This window comes from Crinia signifera, chromosome 6 (assembly GCF_055691185.1).
Source record: "Crinia signifera chromosome 6, ASM5569118v1, whole genome shotgun sequence".
Lineage (NCBI taxonomy): Eukaryota > Metazoa > Chordata > Amphibia > Anura > Myobatrachidae > Crinia > Crinia signifera.
Genome location: NC_139222.1, coordinates 195871397 through 195894481, shown reverse-complemented (window position 1 = coordinate 195894481; position 23085 = coordinate 195871397). Strand labels below are relative to the sequence as shown.

Sequence of the window (23085 nt, the reverse complement as noted above, 5' to 3'; positions counted from 1 at the left end):
TCAACCAAACCCAATCAACACACTACAGTACATTGGCGAACTGGATACGTCACATACGACCTAACCTTTGACATCGCTATGTACTATCATCTATACCAATCCCCGATTCTTCAAAGACTGATTGGTTCCCAATTTGCGTTGGTGACGCCCACTGTCAGCCTACCCCGCCCCTCCCGGCAATGCCAGCGACAGCACTTGATCAACTGATCCCGCCTCTCGGGGAAATCCTTTGGTTCATTGGTCCAGACGCCTGCCTGTCTCCGGTACCCGCCGCTGATTGGTGCAGTTCTGTGGTTTCCAGGTGTCGCGCTAGGCTGCGTTACCACGTCAGTGAAGTTACAGGGAACGGGAAGATTCACACCGGCTTCTGGCCGGGCCTCCGCCGCGCTCCGGGCTCCAAGCTATACCCGTCATACCCGCTGTATGTGTCAGTCCCGGCCCTCGGCGCCATCTCACTCTCCTCAGGGATCCGCAGTGATCTCTTTTCGTGTCATATGCCCCGTGTCTGGATGTGAAGCCAACGTCATCGCCTAGGCCGCCATCTTGGTTCCAGGGTCAATCCCACTGACAGGTAATATCTGGGACGCTGCATACCATTCCATTACACACGGGAAACCGTGCTGCGGTGGGACATCCGTCTCCATCTCCTGTTGCCATGTACACTGTATTCCTAAGTACTATAATCAGTAACAATGGCACTGGCTATAACTGTTAGCGTCACCAAAACACTGCATAGTAGGTGGGCGACGTAGCATAGAGCAATATCAACACAGCCAGAAAGGCAGGATTATGGCAGTGGAAAAAACAATAACTGTGCCAAGAGACACCCCCCCACCCTATGCTCCCATGGTCCCACTGTATCTTCCCATGCTCCCACTGTCTGCTACCCATTCTCCCACACGTAGGTATTCTGCACTTGCAGTAAAAAACATAAAATGTGCCAAAAGGGTGTGGTATGACTGCCCGACAATCGGGATCCTGACAGTTAAGTATACTGACATCGGAATCCCGACTTCTGGTGCTCCGACAGTGGAGCAAGCGCAAATAAGCCCCTTGTGGTCTCGCCGCACTGTGGGCTTGGTGGCTCGTTTAGCACGCCAAAGGTTCTATTATCCCTCTATGCGGGTCACGGACCCCCATAAGGGAGAATAGCCCCTGTCAGTCGGAATCCTCCCTGTCGGAGCATTGGCAGCCGGGATTCTGATGTCAGTATACTGGCTGTCAGGCAGTCATCCAGCACCCATGCCAAAACAACCCCCTTCCCCCCCCGCGCGCCGCCTTCCTCTCCCCATGCTCCCAATGTGTCTGCTTCCCTGTGTGCAAGTTGAAATTATATCGATCCCACCCAGCCCATTTGAATTTCTCCTATAAAGTGCAGAAATATGTGATACAGGTTGAGTATCCCGTATCCAAAATGCTCGGGACCAGGAGAATTTTGGATAACGGATTATTCCGTATTTCGGAATATTTTAATATTTCAATGATGTATTTTGAAGTATCTTGCATGTATGCTGTATAAACACATAATATACACACAAATATATTTTATTACCACATAAAATACACACAAATATATTTTAATTGTTCAAAAAACAAGGTTTCAAAACGTGAAACAAAATGTGTGTACTATCTCAGCACTGAATTTGAATGCCAAGCAATCATTGTCTTGCACATATATAGTGCCAGTTACATATCATGTCCCCAGTGATGCTGTTACAAATGTCCCCAGTGAGTTTTTAGCAAAAAAAAAATTTTTTTTCACTTTCTGGAATGTCCGTATTTCGGAATAATTCGGATAACGGATACTCGGATACGGGATACTCGACCTGTAATGTTAAATTGTATTTTAAATGGCATTATCTGCAATGATGTATGTGAGTCTTCATTTGCACAAAAGTGCTTGCTGCCCCATAGGGCTCCAAGCAATTTTGTACTAAGTCTGGCAGATTTCATTATACTTAGGGTACAATTTTTGGTGCTATTGAATTCTTTGAAATGCCACAGCAATGGCACGTCACACACTTTGCAAACAGTAGGATTGACACCTACATATCTGTTGATGTGTATTATTTGTCCGTTCTATTTATTAGCAGTTATTTATATTGCACACACATATTCCACATCTCTTTACAGAGAATATTTTGTCATTCACACCATTCCCTGTCCCAGTGTGCTTACAATTTATATTTCCTACCATATGTACGTGCACACGCAGTATTCACGCTAGGGTTAATTTTGTTGGTAGCCAAGTCACCTACCAGTATATTTTTGGATTGTGGAAGGTAACTTAAATACCCGGAGGAAACCCACGCAAGCCTGGGGAGAACATACAAACTCTACACTGTTAGGACCATGGTGAGAATCGAATTCATGACCTCAGTGCTGTGAGCATTCTTCAGTGCTGTTAGGCAGTATATTTATTAGTGTATTCATCTGCACTTTGGCATCAATGATAATATAGTAATAAAAATGTTATAATTCAGAAGATGATTACACGTGCCACAGATTCACTTTAAATGTCCAATGGAAATGCATCGAACCATTGACAGCGATAAAGTGGAACACAACAGAATTTGCTGAGATATATATGAAACTCTTAATAAATAAATGGAGAAGTTGCCTATAGCAGCCAATCGGCTTCCAATTGTAATTTCATAGCTTGTGCTAGAGCAGGGGTCCTCAAACTATTTTGCTCTGGGACCCCATCAGACAATAAAAATAATTACAGGACCCCAGCAAGTTACTGCAGAAGGTCGTCACATCACATGTGTAGTCCGCAGACAGCACATACATGACAGCATTGTGGAGGCACAAAATGATGGGAGGAGTCTAATATACCATAATAACCCATCATGTCACATGTGTGGTCAGCAGACAGCATATACATGGCAGCATTGTGGAGGCACACAATAATGGGAGGAGTCTAAAATAACAGACAATTCAACAGATTTTTCAGACTCCTTGAATCACTGACTGAGATATCAGCCTGATGGTCAGCAACATGGAGTCGTAACCCCATGCTGAGAAGGTCGGGACCCACTTTGGGGTCAGGACCCACAGTTTGAGAACCGCTGTGCTAGATAAATGACATTGAGTGATTTCAATTGTTATTTTGTGCCCGCAGCATCGGTGTGAAACATTAGGTGGTTTTCAATTCTATGTACTACTGGTGCCCATTACTGATTTATTTCCCACCCAAACACACTGGGTTTATTATCATTTATTTGTATGGCACCACAAGGGTTCTGCAGCACCTGACAAAATAGGATCTGGTCTATTTTGTCGACAGTCAATTTGTTGACCTAACGCCTGTCGATTTAGTTTTCGCATGTGTCGACCAATAATGGTTGACCTATTGATTGTCCACCTAATGATCTACACCCAACAAAATTTAAAAAAATTAGCAAAATAATAAAATGACTTAGGCCTGGTACACACCAAAACGATCCTGATTGTTAGTAGATCGTTAGCAGATTGTGTGATGGTCTGTTGGAGCACACAATCTGCTAACAATCTGCTAACGATCTGCATTTAATCTGATTCCAATCCGATCTGAGTCTGTATCCAGTTGAATGGATCTTTTACAGATCCTACCTGCAGCAGGTAGGATCTGTAAAATGACCAAACGACAGCGGGGACGCGCATCGGATTGGAATCGGATCGGAATTGGACCTAAACATGCCCAATCTACATACAATCTGCATTCAATCGGTCGGAATTGGATCCAGATTGATGGAATTGAGCCCTAATCGTTCTAGTGTGTACCCCCCCATAAGCTGTGTACACACTTAGCAATTCCCACAGTCACAATATAGTTAAGAATATTGGGGGGGGGGGGGTGTCAAGAGAACGATAGAGTTCATACACACTGACTAATATCATTCATGATATTGGCCAGTGACATCATACTCTCCAACGATATTGTCCAATTGAGCTGCATGTACAGACAACGAAGGGCGGAGGTCATCACCGACCCGTGGCTGTGTGCATCGTTAACAGTATATTATACATACACACATGGGAGGGTATGCACGCAATATCTTTAACAAAATTGTTCATTATATATCGCCCAATGTGTACCCAGCTTCACAGGTCTGGTGGGATTAAAAATCTGGTAATGTATCAGAGCAATGGACAATTAACCATTTGCTCCAAAATGCTGGAAAGCAGGCAAGTCATTCATTCAGACCATTTGGTTAAACCAGTTTGATTTAACAAATTTATCCTAACAATCATTTTTATCCATTTTCGGTACTTCTTTATTTTCATGGCGGCATGCGATTTCATTCAATTTTGTACCTGTTCATAACCCCACTATCCACTACGCATGGAGTTGATTTTATATAGTGTGGCGAGCGCAGCGAGGCGAGCGGACGCCGATTACTTTACATGTATTCCGTGGCGAGCACAGCGAGCCCCGCGGGGCTCGCTACGCTCTCCACGCTTTGGGCTCGGTGGCTCGCTGTGCTCACCACACTATATAAAATCAACTCCATGCGTAGTGGATAGTGGGGTTATGAACAGGTATGAAATCGCATGCGATATCGCATCTGCTGCCGTGAAACTAAACAAGTACCCCATTTTCCAGTGGTTGGGAGCAAGCGATTGACTGTCGTTTTGTTTCCACCAGACCGATTGGATAGGTAAATATTTAGGTACCTACCTTGAGAGGGAAAAGTATGTGAGGGGAGTGGGCCTTGTCCTAAGAGCTGATATTTTGAAGGGGAGGGTCCGACATACACAAATTGTAGAAATGTACATGTAACAGAGAGTTAGGATGAAAGATGGCTGGATTTAAGCCCCATGCACACTAGATGTGGAAGTAACAGATATCGCACAGAAGAGCCCTTCTTAATGTGGATATCTTTACTATCTCGTATAGTGTGTGCACAGTGTTTTGCTATTTGGCCATGCTAAAACTGTTGTAGGGCATGCTGGCATGTGTAGTACAGCAACAGCTGGAGAGCCAAGGTTTTCCATCCCGGATCTAGAGGCTCTCCAGCTGTTGTAAATGTATACATACCAGCATGTCCTGCCACAGTTTTAGGATTCCATAATACCAAAACTGTTGTAGTGCATGCTGGGATGGAGAACCACAGGTTGGCCGGGCCTGGCCTAGAGCCAACATTAGTAGTTTGCTCTGTCTTCCTTTGTTTACACTCTGTTCAATTTGGAAGTCAGGGAACATGAAAGATTCTCCTGCCTACATCCGTAACTACTATTTCTATCTTTAGAGGACGACTTTATCCAAACAAAATATATGGACCATAATAAAGCATTGCATGGTTGTAGTTCCTATTTGTGCTAGGGCAGTCTTAAGCACATCGTTGTACAGTGTGTACCCAGCTTTACTAAGAAGAAACACCAAGAGCTATACATTGTTCAAGTTCATCAAATATAATTATCTGCCAAAAAACTTCTTATTACCTCTACTTTAAGATGGGTACACACTATATGGTATATGATGCAAGCTTTATACTTTAGTCTGCTTCATTATGGCATGCTATGTTTGATCTGTCTTGCGGGACCTCGCACAAAATGCTTTATTCCCCCACCTTTATGAGATTTTACCTGTTTACTGTGAGGGCATGTTCATTAACCTTTGTACTGCGGCAGGGATTTCAATATACTGACTGCACAAACTTCATATGTGTCCCAGTGATGACCTCTGATCGCTTGACATGGTGAATGGAAGTAAAAAAATCCTGCCCCAACCAAGCTCCTGATAGGGTGTATGGATATAATTGGCCCCGTCTTTGCAAAAATTGTTCAATGCTCTTTGCAGACAGGAATTTTTCCTCAACCCCTAAAGGAAGCAATTGTTAGACCTCTCCTTAAAAAAAACTAATTTTGATCCAGACTGCATCACCAACTACCAACCGGTATCAAACCTTCCTTTTTTCTAGGAAAAGTCATTGAAAAAGTGGTTGCAAATCAACTGGAAACCCACCTGATAACTTATGATACATATGATCTATTCCAGTCAGGATTCAGGAGAAAACATATCACTGAAACAGCCTTGGTATTATTGCTAAATGATCTTCTGCTGATAAGAGACGGAGGTGACTGTTCAATCTTAATCCTTCTGGATCTATCTGCAGTATTCGATACTGTGGACCATGGCCTTCTGATTGAGCGCTTGAAAAGTTTTGTCGACTGGGTGGCACAGTCCTAAGCTGGTTCAAATCATTTCTCGCTGGCAGGTCACATTGAGACAGGTGTATTAAGCCTGGTAAATAGATAGAGTGGAAAGAGAAAACGCACCAGCCAATAAACCGTGTTTGAAAAATGAGAGTTGATTGGCTGGTGCGTTTTCTCTTTCCACTCTATCAACCGTGTTTGAAAAATAAGAGTTGATTGGCTGGTTCATTATTTCCTTCCACTTTATCTCCAGTTTATCTCTTCGCCAGGCTTAATACATCTGCCCCAGAGTGTCATCTGGAGTATACTTGTCTTCATCCGTCCCACTGTAATATGGTATCCCACAAGGTTCTATATTATCCCCCGCACTGAAAACATAATAACAACCCTAGATGGCTGTCGATCTGAGCTCCAGGAATGGATGAGTGCCAGTTGGGTGAGACAATCCTGATAAAACAGAGGGCCTTATGATAGGACCTCAACATCAAAGGACAAGACTGCAGCATAGCCACCCAACTGGACTGCTGAATCTTAGCGTGGTGCTAGATGTTGACTTCACACTATACATCAGATATCATCCACAATCAAATCATCATTCTCATTGTAGCTTCTGATTCTATACTGTCCCACCCAATTACTGCGATCTGTAGATGAAGGACTTTTAGCAGTACCTAGGATCTCCCGTAATTCATCAGGGGGTCAAGCTTTTAGCCATACCTCTCCGACTTTATGGAACTCTCTTCCCCACACAGAGGCCCTCACTCTAGAATGCTTCAAAACAGCCTCAAGACTTTCCCTTTTACTCAAGCATTACCTTATTTCCATTAAGTATTGTTTTTGAAAAGCTTTTCTGTACTTCATTGTTTCTGTACTGTATTACATTCATTCATATCTGTTAATTGCCTTGAGTCCTATTGGAGAAAGAGCGCTATATAAATAAAATATTTTTTTATTATAGGTTGAGTATCCCCTATCCGAAATGCTCGGGACCACGAGCATTCCGGATAGGGGAATTTTTCGGTTTTTGGAATAATTATTTTTAAGGCATACTTACCTGTCCCCTGATGGTGTCTGGTGATCCCTCGGCGTCCACGCAGTCCCCGGGCGTCCACAGCAGGCCTCCGGCATCTTCTCTGGGTCTCCAGCGGTCCCAGGAATGCATTGCGCGGGTGTGCGCGCGCAACGGTGACGCCACCAGCGCGCACGCACACTCGCGCAATGCATTCCTGGGACCGCTGGAGACCCTGGAGAAGATGCCGGAGGCCTGCTGTGGATGCCCTGGGACTTGGTAAGTATGAAACGAGGGTTGGGGGGGAAAAAAAATAAAATTATTTGAATGATTCCAAAAACCACGTTTTTTGGAATAATTCGGATAATGGATGCCCGGATACGGGATACTCGACCTGTAATTTTTATTGAAAACATGGCTGTCTTTTGCATAGCCAAATAATTATAACATTAACGCTTTCTATTCATTTGTAACCTCCACACGTATGACTTGACTCTGATAGAGGATCTTGGAGGCAATTCTAATCAAAATAGTCTCTGAACTATGCAGTTAAGAAAAAAGGCTACATTGCAGATGAGAGATGCTGTGCAGAATGTCTATTAGTAAATGATTCATAGCTTTTTGTTATTTGGCGATGTCTGAGGTGTTTGCTATCTGTAAAATAATCATGCTATTTACTGCAGGTGTGCTATAGAAGAGTTAGACAATTATTTAGTCATTAGTTCGACCCCATATTTATCGCATGATTGTATGCACATTAAATGCAAAAAAAAATAAAAGCACATTTATTTTTAGACTTTGTTTAAAACATACAAATAAGAAAACCATTCTTACCCCTGTACACATAAAAATAAATATCTGGCATAAAAAAATCAGAAGCACCGTTTTAACAAAACATTACTAACCATTTTGTGTCTGTTATATGAAGGCAATACAGTGCTTTGGCATCTCAGGCATACAATGGTGGGAATGGGCAGGAGTAAGGTGAATTATGCAGCTAGGATCTTTGATGCTTATGTCATGTGTTTTATCTGTGGTTGGTGTGTAATAACTGTGCCATGTGCCAGATTGTTAGTGCAAATGAGCACACAGAGATTCAAGCAGAATGAGATATGTATTATGTAAAAAAAAAAAAAAACACATGTCCATGTCGACAGACACCAAAAAAAAAAGATGGTCTTCCTTTTGTCACTGACTATCTAGAGCAGGCCTGGCCAACCTGTGGCTCTCCAGATGTTGTCAAACTACAAATCCCATCATGCCTCACCACAGTTTTGCTATAAGGGAGTGTTAAAATTGTGGCAAGGGATGCTGGGATTTGCAGTTTCACAACATCTGGAGAGCCACAGGTTGGCCTGTCCTGATCTAGAGTGTTGACCAATAGTGGTTGACCTAGACATTGTCTAGCATTTAGCCCAGAACCCTCTCACCTACATGCAGATATCCACAGTGAGTCAATGAGGATGCTATTGGGTCCTGGGGCTTCTGTGTGCTTGGTAACATACAGATAGAACAGGCAGCCAGAAATAGAAAGCAGTTAGGCTTCGAGGAGCCAGCTGTTGGCAACCAGAAATCTGTCTCTCCCTAGTCATCCAGTGCCTCCACTTTCACCCTCTGCCTCTCTCTAGTCATCTTCTGCCATCCTCTTGCCACTTTCTGCCATTCCAATGACCTCCCCTGCCATCCTTCTAACCCATTGCCACCCACTGAATTCCTGTTACCCTCTGCCTCACCCTTGTCGCCTACTCCCATCCCAAACACCGACTTAGTACCTCATCACCCACTGCCTCTCCCTAGTTATCTTCTGTCACACTGCCATTCCCCCACCCCTTGCCGTACTTGTTAACCACTGCCACCCTCTTCTACCCTCTGCCTCTCCCTAGTCAGGAGGAGGAAGTGGGAATGCTAAATAGAGCAGTATGGAACTGCCAAGTCTATTTCTGCTCTCTATCAGGATTGAATCTGGATCAAATGCTGTTAACACTGTTCAATTTAGATTCGATTGCGAATCTAAAATGTGTCCAATGTGTATGCCCCATAAAGAGTACAAAGAGGAGCAGACAAAATGGTAGTCCGTTTGACCTTGATGTCTTGTTTACACTGTTGCACCTCTGTGCACTCCCAAGGTGTTTTCATTGCCCACTAAGGCCCTTATTCTGGTTCATCCGCAAAGTCAAATTCCTTCTCCATTGGACAAAACCATATGCACTGCAGGGGGGAAGATGTAACATGTGCAAAGATATTTCGATTTGGGTGGGTTATTTTGTTTCTGTACAGGGAAAATTACTGATTTATTGTTACACTGCAATATAGATCTCACTTTGAAGTAAAACCCCACCCAAATCTAAATCTCTCTGCACAAGTTACATCTGCCCCACCTGCAGGGCACATGTTTCCGTGCCCGAGTTTTGCCTTTGCAAGTGAATCGTAACAAGGGCTCAAGTACTTATATTGTGTTTTGGTGTTTAATATCTGACCATTACTTTTTATAAAGGTGCTGCTCTAATGCAATGTGTGTATTGCAGACATGTTTTGACAAATGTTGATCTGTGTAGATGCCTCCTGTGGTTTCTAGCTAAAATCCATGTCTTATTGGCTCTTTGTTTGTTCTGTATTTGCCACATTTTTAATGGTTTTTCTGTGTTTTTTTTTTTTTTTTTGTGTGACTTGATAAATATTTGCCTGGAATTATAGAGCATCAGGTGTAGCACTATGCTGCCAATGTCTGTGATTACGCTAGCATCTGCTTTAGTCTGATTCATGTCTTTGTGCTTTCCTCCATTACATTTCTTTTTGTCTCTTTTGTTTAGGGCTGTTTAAAATGGTGGACAAGAAAATCTACATAGTTCAAGGTGAAATCGGCACCATTGTTGGTGCTATAAAGCGCAATGCACGATGGAGCATGCACACACCTTTGGTAAGGTCTAAATACTGTTATTTCTACGTTATACCAAAATTCATCTGTTTTTATCTTTAGTTGCTCTGATAAATAGTGTTACATAAGAATAAACCAAATGAGTGTATTAAAGGACACTAGTACATCAAATATGACTCCAAAAAAGGAGCTATAGATCTTTAATATTGTGTTTTTGTTAATATGCTGCTGAAACTAATTGTTTAGAACTGAGCTTATCACGACAGAAAACCTTATTTTAATACTGTATTTTGGGGCTTTGTGAAGGAGCATATTATTATTTTCCCTCCATGGAAGAAAATGCATTTGCACTGCTTTATGAGCAGATTCAGAGGGAAGTGGAAACAAGCAATGCAATTAATAACGAGAACGAAAAACCTTGCTTATCTTTGCTTGCCCTTCAGTTGAGTGTGCGAGCGATATCCTGCCTAGGCGGAGTGTGCACAATTCTGACAGAGCCTTACAGCTTATTAATCTTCCCTTCTTACTTCACACGGTATGGTAATGGTATGATTTTGCACTCAACTCTAACTGGCTTCCTCCAATGTGTACAAGTTCTTATAGTGTACAATCTTCTTAAATATGAGTGGGAATGCTATGTAACAATTTTGTAAGATCTGACTCGTCTCCAACATAAATGCCACAGTGGGAACCAGGGCACACATCCTTATGACTCCTAATGCTAAGGAGACCGGACAGACCCTAGCCTAGCATAAGAGAAGGAGGATAAGGATCAGGGCTGCTGGGAAATGTAATGCAGCAAACACTCTTGTACGATATAGGGTACAATCATGCAATTTCAATTAATCGAATGGATCCCACGCTAAACGCATGTGTTACCTGACACGATGCACAGACATGTTGGTCGAATATCGCATCTCAAGATATTATGTTCTGCACGTGATATTTATCTCCGCAATGTGATTTATCGCAATGCATTGTGCTAGCTCCCAGTTTATGTATCCCCAGATAGACCAGCCCTCATTCCATCACCCAATTTCAGGTTGCAAGGGGCCATGCGATTTATTGCATGATTGTATGCTCATCGAATGCATATATTTTGTTAAAACGTACAAAAATAAATCCAATTCTTACCCTTGTACACTTTAAAAAAAAAAAATCTGGCATAAGCACAATCAGAAGCACTGTGTTTTATAATACAACTCCTTATTCCACAGGTATATTAAGGGGGGAATTTAATAGGATGAGAGATTTGGTAAGAAACTCCAGTGTTGTTTTTTTTTTTGTTGTTGTTTTTTTTTTTTTTTAAGTGGCAATCATTTACACATCACAATCAGTTTGATTTTTAAGTGTAAATGATTGCCGGTTTAAAAAAAAAAAATTCTCACCAAATCTCTTTCTGAATCTCTCATCCTATTAAATTTCACCCTAAGTGTTCTTTACTGTTGTTGTATTTCTGCACTTGGTGACCTACCCAGGAAATATTGCCTTTTTATATTATACTGCGTATTACATTATTCCTATGAACAATACAATAATAACCATTTTGTCTGTTATATGAAGGCATTACAATGCATTGGCATCTCAGCCATGCAGTGGTGGGAATGGGCAAGAGTTAGGTGAATTATGCAGCTAGGATCTTTTGATGCTTATGTCAGGTGATTTATTCATGGTCAGTGTGTAATAACTGTGTCGCCTTCCAGATTGTTGGTGAAAATGAGCACACAGGGATTCTTGCAGAACAAGACACGTATTCTGTAAAAAAACACTCCCAGGGCCGGTGCAAGCCCCCCGCCCGCCCCAGGCAAAAAAAACGCGCGCCGCCCGTCCGCCCGCCCGCCTGCCGGGGGGGGGGGGGGTGGCGGGCGATACTGCGGTGGGCGATTCACCCCCCCCACCCCCCCCCCCCCCGGAACGCAGGTGGTGCTGCTGCACAGAAATCTCCTTGGCGGGGAGCGGGCGGCGCGGGGGGAGTAGCTTAGTAGTTTCATGTTCATGGCACGGGCGGGATGGGAGCGGGCGGCGCGAGCAGCGTTTTTTTATAACACGGGGATAGGAGAGAGGAGAGGGGAGCGGGCGGCGCGGGGGGAGTAGCTTAGTAGTTTTATGTTCATGGCACGGGCGGGATGGGAGCGGGCGGCGCGAGCAGCGTTTTTTTATAACACGGGGATAGGAGAGAGGAGAGGGGAGCGGGCGGCGCGGGGGGAGCAGCATTATTTCATGCCACGGGCGGGATGGGAGCGGGGGGAGGAAGGATGAAGAATCACAGACTTACCTGCTCCCTGCTCCCTGCTTTCGGGTACCTCGGCGGCTCACTACCGCCCTCCAGCGGCCGGCGCCCTAGGCAAATGCCTAGTTCTGCCTAGTGGTGGCGCCGGCCCTGAACACTCCTGTATGTGCCTGCCAAGTTCATGCAAGCAGAAAACAGTGACCTATGTGCTTGGTTTACACCAGTTGTAAAAATGTGTGGAGAATTTACTTTGTCCTACTGAAAAAGTAGGACAAAGTAAATGTTAAAAAAAAAATCACATGACCTAATTTGTACACAATGCAATAATGTTTTGAAGTGTCTGGACAATGTTATTATTAAGTGTCAATAAATAGAATTTGCACCTCTGTTTTGTATTTGTGACTATTAACTATAAATAGCCATTGTGGACCCCTTTTTAAAATTTAATGGGAGTAGTCTAATCTTCTGTGGTCTGAATGAAGATGTCTGTTAGATAATATAGATTAACACCCACAACATTGAAAGTGGCTTTTTACACAATATCTGAAATATATTAGAAGTTCCATTTTTTTAATTTTTTTATTTTCTCCCGTAGGATGAGGAGCAGGACCCCTTGCTGCACAGCTTTAGCCAGCTCAAAGATGTTTTAAACAGTATAAAGGGTGAGTAATTTCACAGCTTTTTCTAACACTTTATCCATTCAAAGTTCCACTTGTCAGTGTATGCACCATTCTACATCTAAACCATTAATAACCCCCCCCCCCCCCCAAAAAAAAAAATAACACATTAGCTTAAATAAATAAATAAATGACGGCCACTCACCCACCCACCGAGAAACCGGCAGCGAGGTGACAGCCGGCAGAGTGCAGATCGGTGAACTGCCTGTGTTCGTCAGTCTTCAGAGCGGGTTGCCGCTATTTAAAATCTTGCGCCGGGTTGCGACACCACTGATTGGCTGACATTCTTCCTGTGCTAGATTTCAAATAGCTGCAACCTGCTCTGAAGACAGCCGGGCAGCATGGGCAGTTCACCGCTCTCTGCCGGCTGTCACCTCGCTGCCATTTTCTCGGTGGGTTGGCGGGCGGGCAGCCGCGACAGAGCTTAAATAAATAAATGACAGCGGGGGGTACAATGCACCCTGACCCCCAGCCCAGCCTGTCATCTCCCCACCTTTCCCTATCACCGTGTGACAGCAGCTACACAGTCTCCGGTGTGCTGCAGTGAATGGCCATGGAATCTCCAGCTTTGCTGCAGAGTGGAGAGAAAAAAAAATTCTGTGCCGGTATGTGATACCATTGTATACCGGCCCACTTCGAGCACTGCACGCAAGCATGGGGAGAATCTACAAATCTGAACAGTTAGGGCCGTGTATTTGACCAAAGAATCTTTTTGTATTCTTTAACCTAAAGCACTATGGTTTTGTGTTTGTTTATATTTCATAAGCGTTGTGTTTCAAGTTTGCTCTGCATCATATTCTTTCCATAGCAACCAGAGTTGTCCTCGGGTTTATTGGTGCTCTATTGTGACAGGCAGTGGGGTAAACAACACAAATGGTGGAATATACTGTAAGGTGCAGCTGTGAGAATTACTGGTAGAGCTGGTCTTACGGAGGAGCACTTACGTATTGTCTGCCTCTGGTATAGATGATTACTTCGTCTCATGACACCTGACATAAGAAGCAGAGAGACTTTGGCGCTACCATCTTTTCTCTGCCATCACATGACCACAGAACAGCTTGCTGGCTGTCACTGTGCTGAAAATGAGGTGAATGCTTTACATTTGTGAGACACAAACAACCATTGTACCATGGTAGGTTTATGAAATTATCACCCACTCTTTTAGACCTCAAGCATGACAGACAGGAATGTAATAAGTTACAGAATTGCAGTATACAATAAACTTGTTCCTTTATTTGGTGCAAATATCAGATAGTTCATATAGAAACAGGTATACTATAGTATGTGCCTTCTGTACTTCCTCTGTGTTTGAGAGTCTACAGCAGATTTCTGTGAGCAGGTGGCCATAGAAAGGTCACCGTATTCCTCATGGCTCAGCTGCACCTGCTGCACTGTAGTGAGGAAACAGGACCTGAGCTGGCAGTGTGCTGGTGATGTTGCTGTGTAAATTGTTTTGTTTTACTCCACTCTATGCAAACACGGCTGCAGATGTCACCGAGGCCCAGACAGCATTCACATGATCCCCCTCTTTATCACCACTTTGTGCATGTGTGTAAGTGATGGTTATACTTTAAATCTAAAAACATTTTAAGGGCACTGTTTATTAACAATGTGTTTACCCACTTTCTCTGATCATTAAGGGAAGCAGATATTGTAATTAAAGCCCCCCACCCCCCAGCTTTACAATTAGCTCTTGCCCAAGTTTACCTTAATAGTAGTCTCCTTCCCAGAAGGGAACATTTTCATCTATCATGAATGCAGTTTACAGTGTTCTGATGATCTCTGTTCGGTAGCGCCGTCTCCCAACTTGCATACTGCATATTTGATCAGGTGTAACAAGAACAGCCACAGTCAAACTGTGCCCTTTAGAATTGTCAATATTATCCTTCGTTCTGTTTCCTCTCCTTTGGGCTTTTAGGGTTGTTCTATAATTTTGGGATTCTCTTCAGCATCTGTAATACATTTTGTTCATTATTTAACCAAAAGCGTCATAATAAGTACACAGAAGCAATGTAAATGTTAGGTATTGTTCCAACGGATTACTTGCATGTTCTCTTATGTGCTCCCGTCTTGTTATTGTTAACTCTTTATTATGCATTTTGGCATGACGGTTTTTTTTTTGCTTGTGAAGCTGTGGATTTCAAATATAGGGCCAGATGTACAAGCTTCAAAAAGTGATAAATGGAGAAAGATAAAGAGCCAATCAGCTCCTAACTGCCATGTTACAAGCTGGGCTTGACAAGTAGGAGCTTATTGGCTGGTTGTTTTTCATTCTCATTTTTATCACTTTTTTGAAGCTTGATACATTTGGCCCATAGAGCGTTAACATGCGTGCTGTATTTCAGCATTAGGTATTCAAAAAATCTGAAATACAGGCGACCCTGCAACACAAGGCATTTAGCAGTTCAGCAATACTGAATACATAGTTGCAGTGCAGCATAAATTTTAGCATTAATCTGCCAATGCCAAAAAGTTACTTCTGAAACTTTGAGGACATAGTGGTATATTCAATTACAGTAAAAACTGCTGTCGTGTCGGAAAGACGGCAGTTTCCGACTGATTTAGGTCTGAAGTGATTCCGACCTATTCAATCCTGGCAGATATTTTTTTTTTCCAGCCGGGTTGGAATGCTCCGACTTGTCGGAAACCAGGTGGATTGGAATAGCTGTGGATCCATCTGCTTTTGACGGATACATGGCCAAATCTGACAGGTTTTGGCCTAGTTTCCAGTTCCAGCAATCTCAATCTGTCATGAAAAGATGTTGGATTGAGGCAGATCGGATGGAGCCAGGTGAGCAGCAGCAGCTCACCCGACGCCATCCTCCCGTCCGCATCACTCGCCCATCCCACTGCCAGGCTGGGTGAGAGCATGTCACTTGGTGCTGTCCCGGCTTCCGTTGCCTCCCGCCAACTCACTCACCCAGTTCCAGCGCCAGCCAGGTGAGCATCAATCAGTGGCCAAATCTGACATTCATATTTGGCTGCTGTGTTGAATCCATTCCGACCAAAAGAATTTCGGAATGGATCCGACAATAGTAAATATACCCCATAGGCTGTTTATCTCAGGGAAAGGGCACATTGTGACCATGCATTTCAGAGGAAATAATTCTAGAGATTGTTCTCCATAGCCCAGGGGTTCCCAATCTTTTTTGAATCACGGCACCCTAGAATATGAGAATTTTTTCGCGGCACCCCTACGCCAAAAGAATAATAATTTGATTGTGTTTATATGTGATTCCTAGGGTCGGTTATGTGGTAAAGAGCAGGATTTGCTTCTGTTTGTACACATTTTATGATTGGCAGCCACCAGCATGGCTTTTGTTAAAAAATAACTAACCATTAATAATTTGAGTTGGTCCTGGACCACCAACCCAGGGCACCTCTGTAAGTGTCCTGAGGCACCCCTGGGAGCCACGGCACACAGTTTGGGAACCACTGCCATAGCCCATGCAAGTCTATTCATTGTGCCAGTCAGGAACGTGTGATTCCTCATACGGCTTTCTGGAGCTTGTTAAGGCGTCGTTTAATCATGAGACCATATTGGCTACAAGTGGTATAGGCTCTTTGTGAAGGGCCAAAGAAAATCTTGTAGCATTTAGTGATGCAATGCTACAGAACATGGAAGATGATGGCTTCTTACAGCGTTTGATTGTTAGTGATAAAGAACTGTTTCATCCAAGCACTGAAGTTAACAGTCACAATATGCTCATATGGGGGCAAGAGAATCTGCAGGAAACTGTAGAGCATGAGCGTGGTTCCCCAGAAGCGAACATTTTCTCTAAATGCTATGTTGCCTCAACAATGGATGTCATGTGCGACTCCAAGACTTGGCACTACACTCTTAGCCCCCAAGATCCCCAAACATTACACCCTGCAACTTTTATTGTTGGAGTATTTCAAACACAGTTTTGCCACCATTGGCACCTAATGTGATTGACCTAGGACTTCAGAGACTTGCTGTTGTCCATACAGCAGGTGGAGGGCACATAGAGCATTTAGGCAATCCGCACAAGTGGCTCTCACGGTCTTCCCCAATGTCTACGCTGTGTTTCCTGAGCTTACTTGCGGGTCTCCGTGATGTTACCGCACTGTTAGTCACGTCTACCATGCATTTTGTCATTGGATGCGAAGAATGGTAGCCTTGCGATCATTGCACAATGGCTATCAGGTCTGAATAACCCCCCTGTGTCTTAACTGTGGTGTTAATAAATATGCAATAATTTTCCTTTAAAATTGCAGTTAAGCACAAGCATCCTCACATCTGTTTCTCTTTGAAGATCAGTTGGATTTTCCTGTAGCAGCACAACAATAAATGATCACTATGAAATCTTAATGGGAGGGCTTGTTACTGATTATAACCATCACTATAAAAATTGAATGCTGGTCAGCTGGAGGAGGGATTAATATGCAAAAAGCTAACCAGAAGTGGCTACTTACTGGTTTCCTCATCTGCAGTATAAGTATTTACATGGCAGATCTGGTGAAGGTACAACTTCTAAAGAGTGTTTTGTGAGTTCCATATTGTCTCTGTCCACGGGTAAAGGACTAGCCAAAGTCCAGTAATGCATATCTTTATGTCCCACAAATGTCCATGTGCCAACTTTTATATGAAACTTGTTGTATTGTATTATGTAAAGCCAGCATATAATCCCATTTATACTCATAGTTAGGTTAAAGAAGCACAGCGAAAGAAAGCATGAGACACCTCCTTTAGCTAAGCAGAAACGTTTCATTAGCTTCAGGTACGTTTATATATGGCAGATCTGTTTAGAGAATCTAATCTCTCCTCTGACTGACTTTCTTTGTTAGGATGGTCATTGGCCACATCCTTGCACTGGGAGCCTTAAGTCCACATATGCGCACAAGCATCTAATTGCTAGAACTCCTCACAAGCAGAACACTTGTGGAAAGTGTTTACCTTTTTATAAGCAAAAGCACAAATGAAGATACATAATAGTAGTAGGCAATTCACTGCCTTGTGTGTACCCAGTCTTTAAGCCATTCTTGTGGTTAAGGGTGACGTCTTGGCATTCTGAATTCCAGTATCTTGGCAAACTGTGTTATGGTAAACGGCATAGTTGCCTTTCAGCACTAAAATGGACAGCTGTTTTGAAACTGGCTGGTGGGAGCAGAAACAGATCTTCTGTTATTCGAGATGGATGAAATGCACAAGTATGAAGAGTAGGTGAGTTTTTACATGTATTTATGGTTTAAGAAAGAAGTAATTATCCTTTAATTATAATGACAACAAATACTTTGGATTGCTGGAACTTATTCCATGTCATACATCATCAAATGAAATTAACAGCAACTAAATGAATACTGATATTCCATAAATATAAATTTTATAGACTTTATTTTTTTCTCCGTTTGAGCATTTATTTAAATCTTGAATTTGATGAACAGACTCCAAAGGCTGCTGAAACACAAATACAGAATATGAAATGGGAGATTTTCCATACACTGTGGTTTTTTTATCTTTTTTCTTTTATACAAAAGTATGCGAACACTGGGTGATTTACTATTATGAACTTTTTATATTTTTATCTATCTAAAGGGAGCTGCTGTGTTAAAAAGTCTAGTAGAATGAAAGCTCTCCAGATATTTCAGTATAATGGTGCTTCTAATGGACAACTTCTTCATGGATGGTCATTGAATGCTTGCTTATTCTTTATGGCATAACATGGCACGGATATTGCTATGATGGAGGTATTTTAATTGGTGCAGGAGTTTCTTGCCTTGAAGCGGAACACAGGCCCACGGCCTAATCATGTTTTATCAATGATTTTTTTTTTGTGTGTGCTAGAAAGTCAGTAGAGTAGCGGTTAAGTCACCTCCCTCTATTCCTTCACTTCACATCTACCCACGTCTTTTCTTGGCTGAGGAGGAGGAGGAGTAGCCACTAATACAGCGATTACCATGTTACTTAGCTGAAATATATACATGACATAACTGGCATATCTGCCATGCTCTATATTTCCACTGTAGTAGGTTTCCATGTTATATGGCAAAGTGAGAGGTTGAAGTGAACACTTGTGTATTGCTCAGCTCATACACCAGGACCGTCACATATGCCATAACGAGAGAGTGGAGGTGTAACAAACAATTTTAATGGTTAACATCTGAAGATTTCGATGTTGGATTGTAGTCCCAATTCATTCTGTCTGTCCACCACCCACATGTTGCATCTTTTTATTATTACAGTCTATAGAATTTCTGTTTTATATCAACAAGCAAAATTATAAATTCACATTGTATAGATGCAAACTCTAACCTAAAGGGGCCTCCTATTGCAAATTACCTCAATTCAAAATAACCGAATGTGATTGAATTAAATAGAATGTTTCTGTCACAGTAAGTTCAATAAGCTTATCTGAGCTACGGCATTTTCCAAGGTCCTCACTCAATATGGTAGGTGTCTGGCCTCACCATATATTAAGGTTCTAATACGCTCATTTGGGGAAATTTACTAAGATGGGAGATGTCGCTATGGCCTACCAATCAGATAAGAGCAATTAACTTCTAGAAGGTTCGAAACATACGTTTTGTACTAGATCTCATCTCATCGGCAAAACCGAGATGCGATGCGATGAGATATTGTATACAATAATTGTAACATGTATGGGCACCTTAAGTGTAAGTGATTTGTTACCCATAACAACATCCCATGTGAAATAGAACTTACATCTTAGTAAATTTCCCCCATTGAGTTTACGTTGGTTTGCAGACATTTTGTTCTGAGTCACATTGGTATTGTTAGTTTAGATGTATTTGTTCTAGAAGGTATTTGTTTATTTTATATAATATCATTTTGATGCATATAAGTTCTTTATTGCATTGTGCAGTCACCATGTTGACATTTATGAATTGAAACCCGAATGTTGAATATTATAATATTGACATGATTAAATTGTTGATGAAGACGTGTTTTAGATTTACGGCTCAACATTGCTTCCTACATTCCTCAGTGTCCCCATGCTACATGTTAACCTTGTGCATGAATGTGGGCATTAAGCCGAACCAGTTTCTGAAGTTCACCTATTGGAGAGGTTACTGTGGTCCAATCTTTATAGTTTTCTTTTTAATTAAGACCATTTATTGATTAAATTGCAAAGAATATTCAGTTTTCCATATGTGGGAGAATCTTAAGGCCATTTACACAATCCACATGTAAAGTGTGTGTGTGTGTAGGTTCACTTTAATGTACCTCTCTCCAGATTGATGCACATGTCCAGCAGTAACACATGTGATCTAGCTTTATGTTGTACGTATGTTTCCTTGTAGTTAGTTGGAGCAAAGGCTAACGTTCTGTTTCTAGTTATATACACACATTGTGTACCATCATTCTCACACCAGGCAATGCCAGTGTATTAGATAAACTGCTGCAGGTCTTAGTCACTATGTACTCTTCCTTGTTCTTCAGTAGTTACAGCCATTCCTTTTACACGTTGCTCAGGCACTCCTTCACTTCCTCTTCCTCTTACCTTCTGTGTGTGGGAACAGAAAATAAATATTATAAAGTAAACCATGTTCAGTGTAATTGCAGTTTTGACAATACCCAGTGCCAGATGTTGACTTTATATCCATATGCTTTTGTAGAAGATAAACTTTCGCTTTAGTGTTTTCAGCATTATATTTATGCAGTTTGTTCACCACGCTTCACCTCCTTCTTTTGACATGTAACTATGCATTCCGAATTATTATGCCATGGACAATGAAACAACTTCTTATGATGTATTTATGCAAATTAGTTTATTTTGCATCTTGAGCCTATTCAATGGGGTGTATTCATTGCTGTCTGCAAGCTGTCACAGCTCACAGGGTCAGTATTCAACTGACCCCCTGCACAGGCCGTTTCCCCCTCGCTAGGTTTTTGTTGCGAGGGGGAAACTGCATATGTGGCTGCTAAAACAGCAAGACTCGTGGCTAAATGCAACAGGCACCCTGCATTAGCCGCAAGCCTTGCTGTTTGGGGGAATCCTCGCTGTCCTTTTGACAGCGAGGATTTCCCCGGCTCGTTGAATTGGGTGAGCGGCCGACGTGGGGGTTAAACGGCTAGGATCACTTGTTTTCGGTGATCTCCGCCTTTTAACCCTTCTCTCTAGCTGCATTGAATACACCCCTATGTGAGAATTCAATTCAGTGTGCCCTACTACATTGCAACCTTTTCCCTTGCATCCCAAAGATGTGCATGGAAACTTGTGTATATATATATATCTTGAACATCCTATGCAATATGTGTAACGCATGATTTGATTTGCTTAAAATACTGAACGATATCATTAACTATATTGTTCAGTGCTGTCACTGGGACTCCCTCCAAACATGCAATCACTAACTATATTGGCAGGTATGACTGCATGTTCAGATGCAATGGGGCATTAACAACCGGCGGCACCATGCATCGTTAACCATATAGTAGGTACACATTGATGTTAACGATATGGTTGACAAAAATCGCATAGTGTGTTCCAAGCTTAACACTGTGGCTAAAAGTATATACATTATATTATCCTCCTGTTTCCCTCATTCCATCTTATTGTGAAAGCCATCTAGTGCCAAAGGTGATTAACAGGCTTGGGTGCTGACCAATATGCAGAACTTCGCCAAATGCAGTAATTATAACACTGCAAAACCAGAATCTCGCACTTTCTGAAACTCTCACCCTATTACATTTGGCCCGGAGTGTAAAAACAACTTAAGAGAATTCTCTATTTGGTTATTATTACTCACCTGTCTGCGTCTTTCTTATGGAGGCAAATTATGTCCGCGCTCTACTGGTGCTTAGTCATATAAGAATGCTGCTTATCTTACATTGGGCCAGATTCTCTAAGCTTCAAAAGTGATAAAATGGAGAGTGATAAACAACCACCCAATCAGCTCCTACCTGCCATGTCACAGACTGTGTTTGAAAAATGTCAGACAGGAGCTGATTGGCTGGCTGTTTATCACTCCATTTTATCACTTTTGAAGCCTAGAGAATCTGGCCCATTGTCTGTTCTGTACACAATAGGTTATATGTGGTCTCTGTAAATATACGGTTTCATTACCGATTTTACTGTTAAATGAAAACCTTCTTTTTAGCCTTTACTGATACCTACTTTCCAGGAAAAAAAATCACTTTTTCATTTTATTTTGATTACAGCAACCATGTAACAACCACTTATCTATTGTAACCATTACAGTATTACGTTCATGTAGGAACGAGCATTGTAGAATTCAGCTGGTTCATAAACGTGATATTTACCTTCTAATCTTTCATTAGATTTTATTGATACAGCATCCTCTGTGATTAATATTGGTTTAGGGGCCTCACAAGCAGCGCATTTTGCTAGGCTGTGAGTGAATAGATAAGTCATAGCTTTATATACAGTCACAGAATTCTTTACTTGCTTTCTTTATAAATCTGGTTTATACTAAGGAAACAAACAGGATCACAGCTAAAACAGAAACCTGCATTGGACCATTAAAGAAGATTCATGTACACATGATCAGAGTTGAGGCACAGCAGTTTACAGTTGCAACGTTGTGTAAATAGGATGCAGTCTTTTCCCCCTGTACGTGTGGGGTTCCCCTATGTCAGGGGTGTCAAACTCAAATTCATCGGGGGGCCGCATCAGCAGTTTGGTCACCCTCAAAGGGCCGGTTGTATCTGTAGTACTATGTGTCCACTCTTTATTATCATAAATTATTGTCACTGCATTCAATTATTGTATACTCAGCAGTAGCATTTCCCACCTGCTATTGCTGTGAACTGCAGTGCATTAGGGCACATGCTGCCTGCACAGGGGGGCAGCACTCAGTCTTAGGGCATATGTCCTGCTTATTATCATGGGACACAGCAATTAATGATGGGCTGCAATGTGCCAGTGCACACACACACACACATAGGCAGAGAGTTTGACACTTACCTGCTCTGATGCGTCCACTCCAGTCTGAGCTGCTCCACCACCAAGGACACAGCTGCGCTCCCACACAGGCGCATTTCCCCCTCCCTCCTGTGAGTAGCGCTCCTCGCATCTATCCAGGAGTGGGGGGCAGCGTGCTCCCGGTCACTGTGCAGTGCACACTCAGCAGTAAGTGACCTGGAGCGCACAGCAGCAGCAGCACCATTCACCACGACGGACATGCTCTTTCCTCTCTCTGGCTCCTA

At 42.5% G+C, this 23085-nt stretch overlaps 1 protein-coding gene across 5 annotated transcripts in view; it reads left to right on the top strand.

Moving 5' to 3' along the window:
- Positions 1–267: 267 nt before the first annotated feature.
- Positions 268–23085, top strand: part of GBF1 (golgi brefeldin A resistant guanine nucleotide exchange factor 1) — a 184168-nt gene continuing 161350 nt past the window's right edge. For 4 of the 5 annotated variants that reach the window (XM_083148530.1, XM_083148527.1, XM_083148528.1 and 1 more), the window contains exons 1-3: positions 269–571; positions 9961–10067; positions 12851–12917. In XM_083148530.1, the coding sequence (XP_083004656.1) occupies positions 9972–10067; positions 12851–12917 (163 nt within the window). In that variant the 5' untranslated portion in view covers positions 269–571; positions 9961–9971. Of the gene's footprint in view, positions 572–9960; positions 10068–12850; positions 12918–23085 lie in introns of all 5 variants that reach the window. The other variant, XM_083148526.1, reaches the window with a different exon arrangement.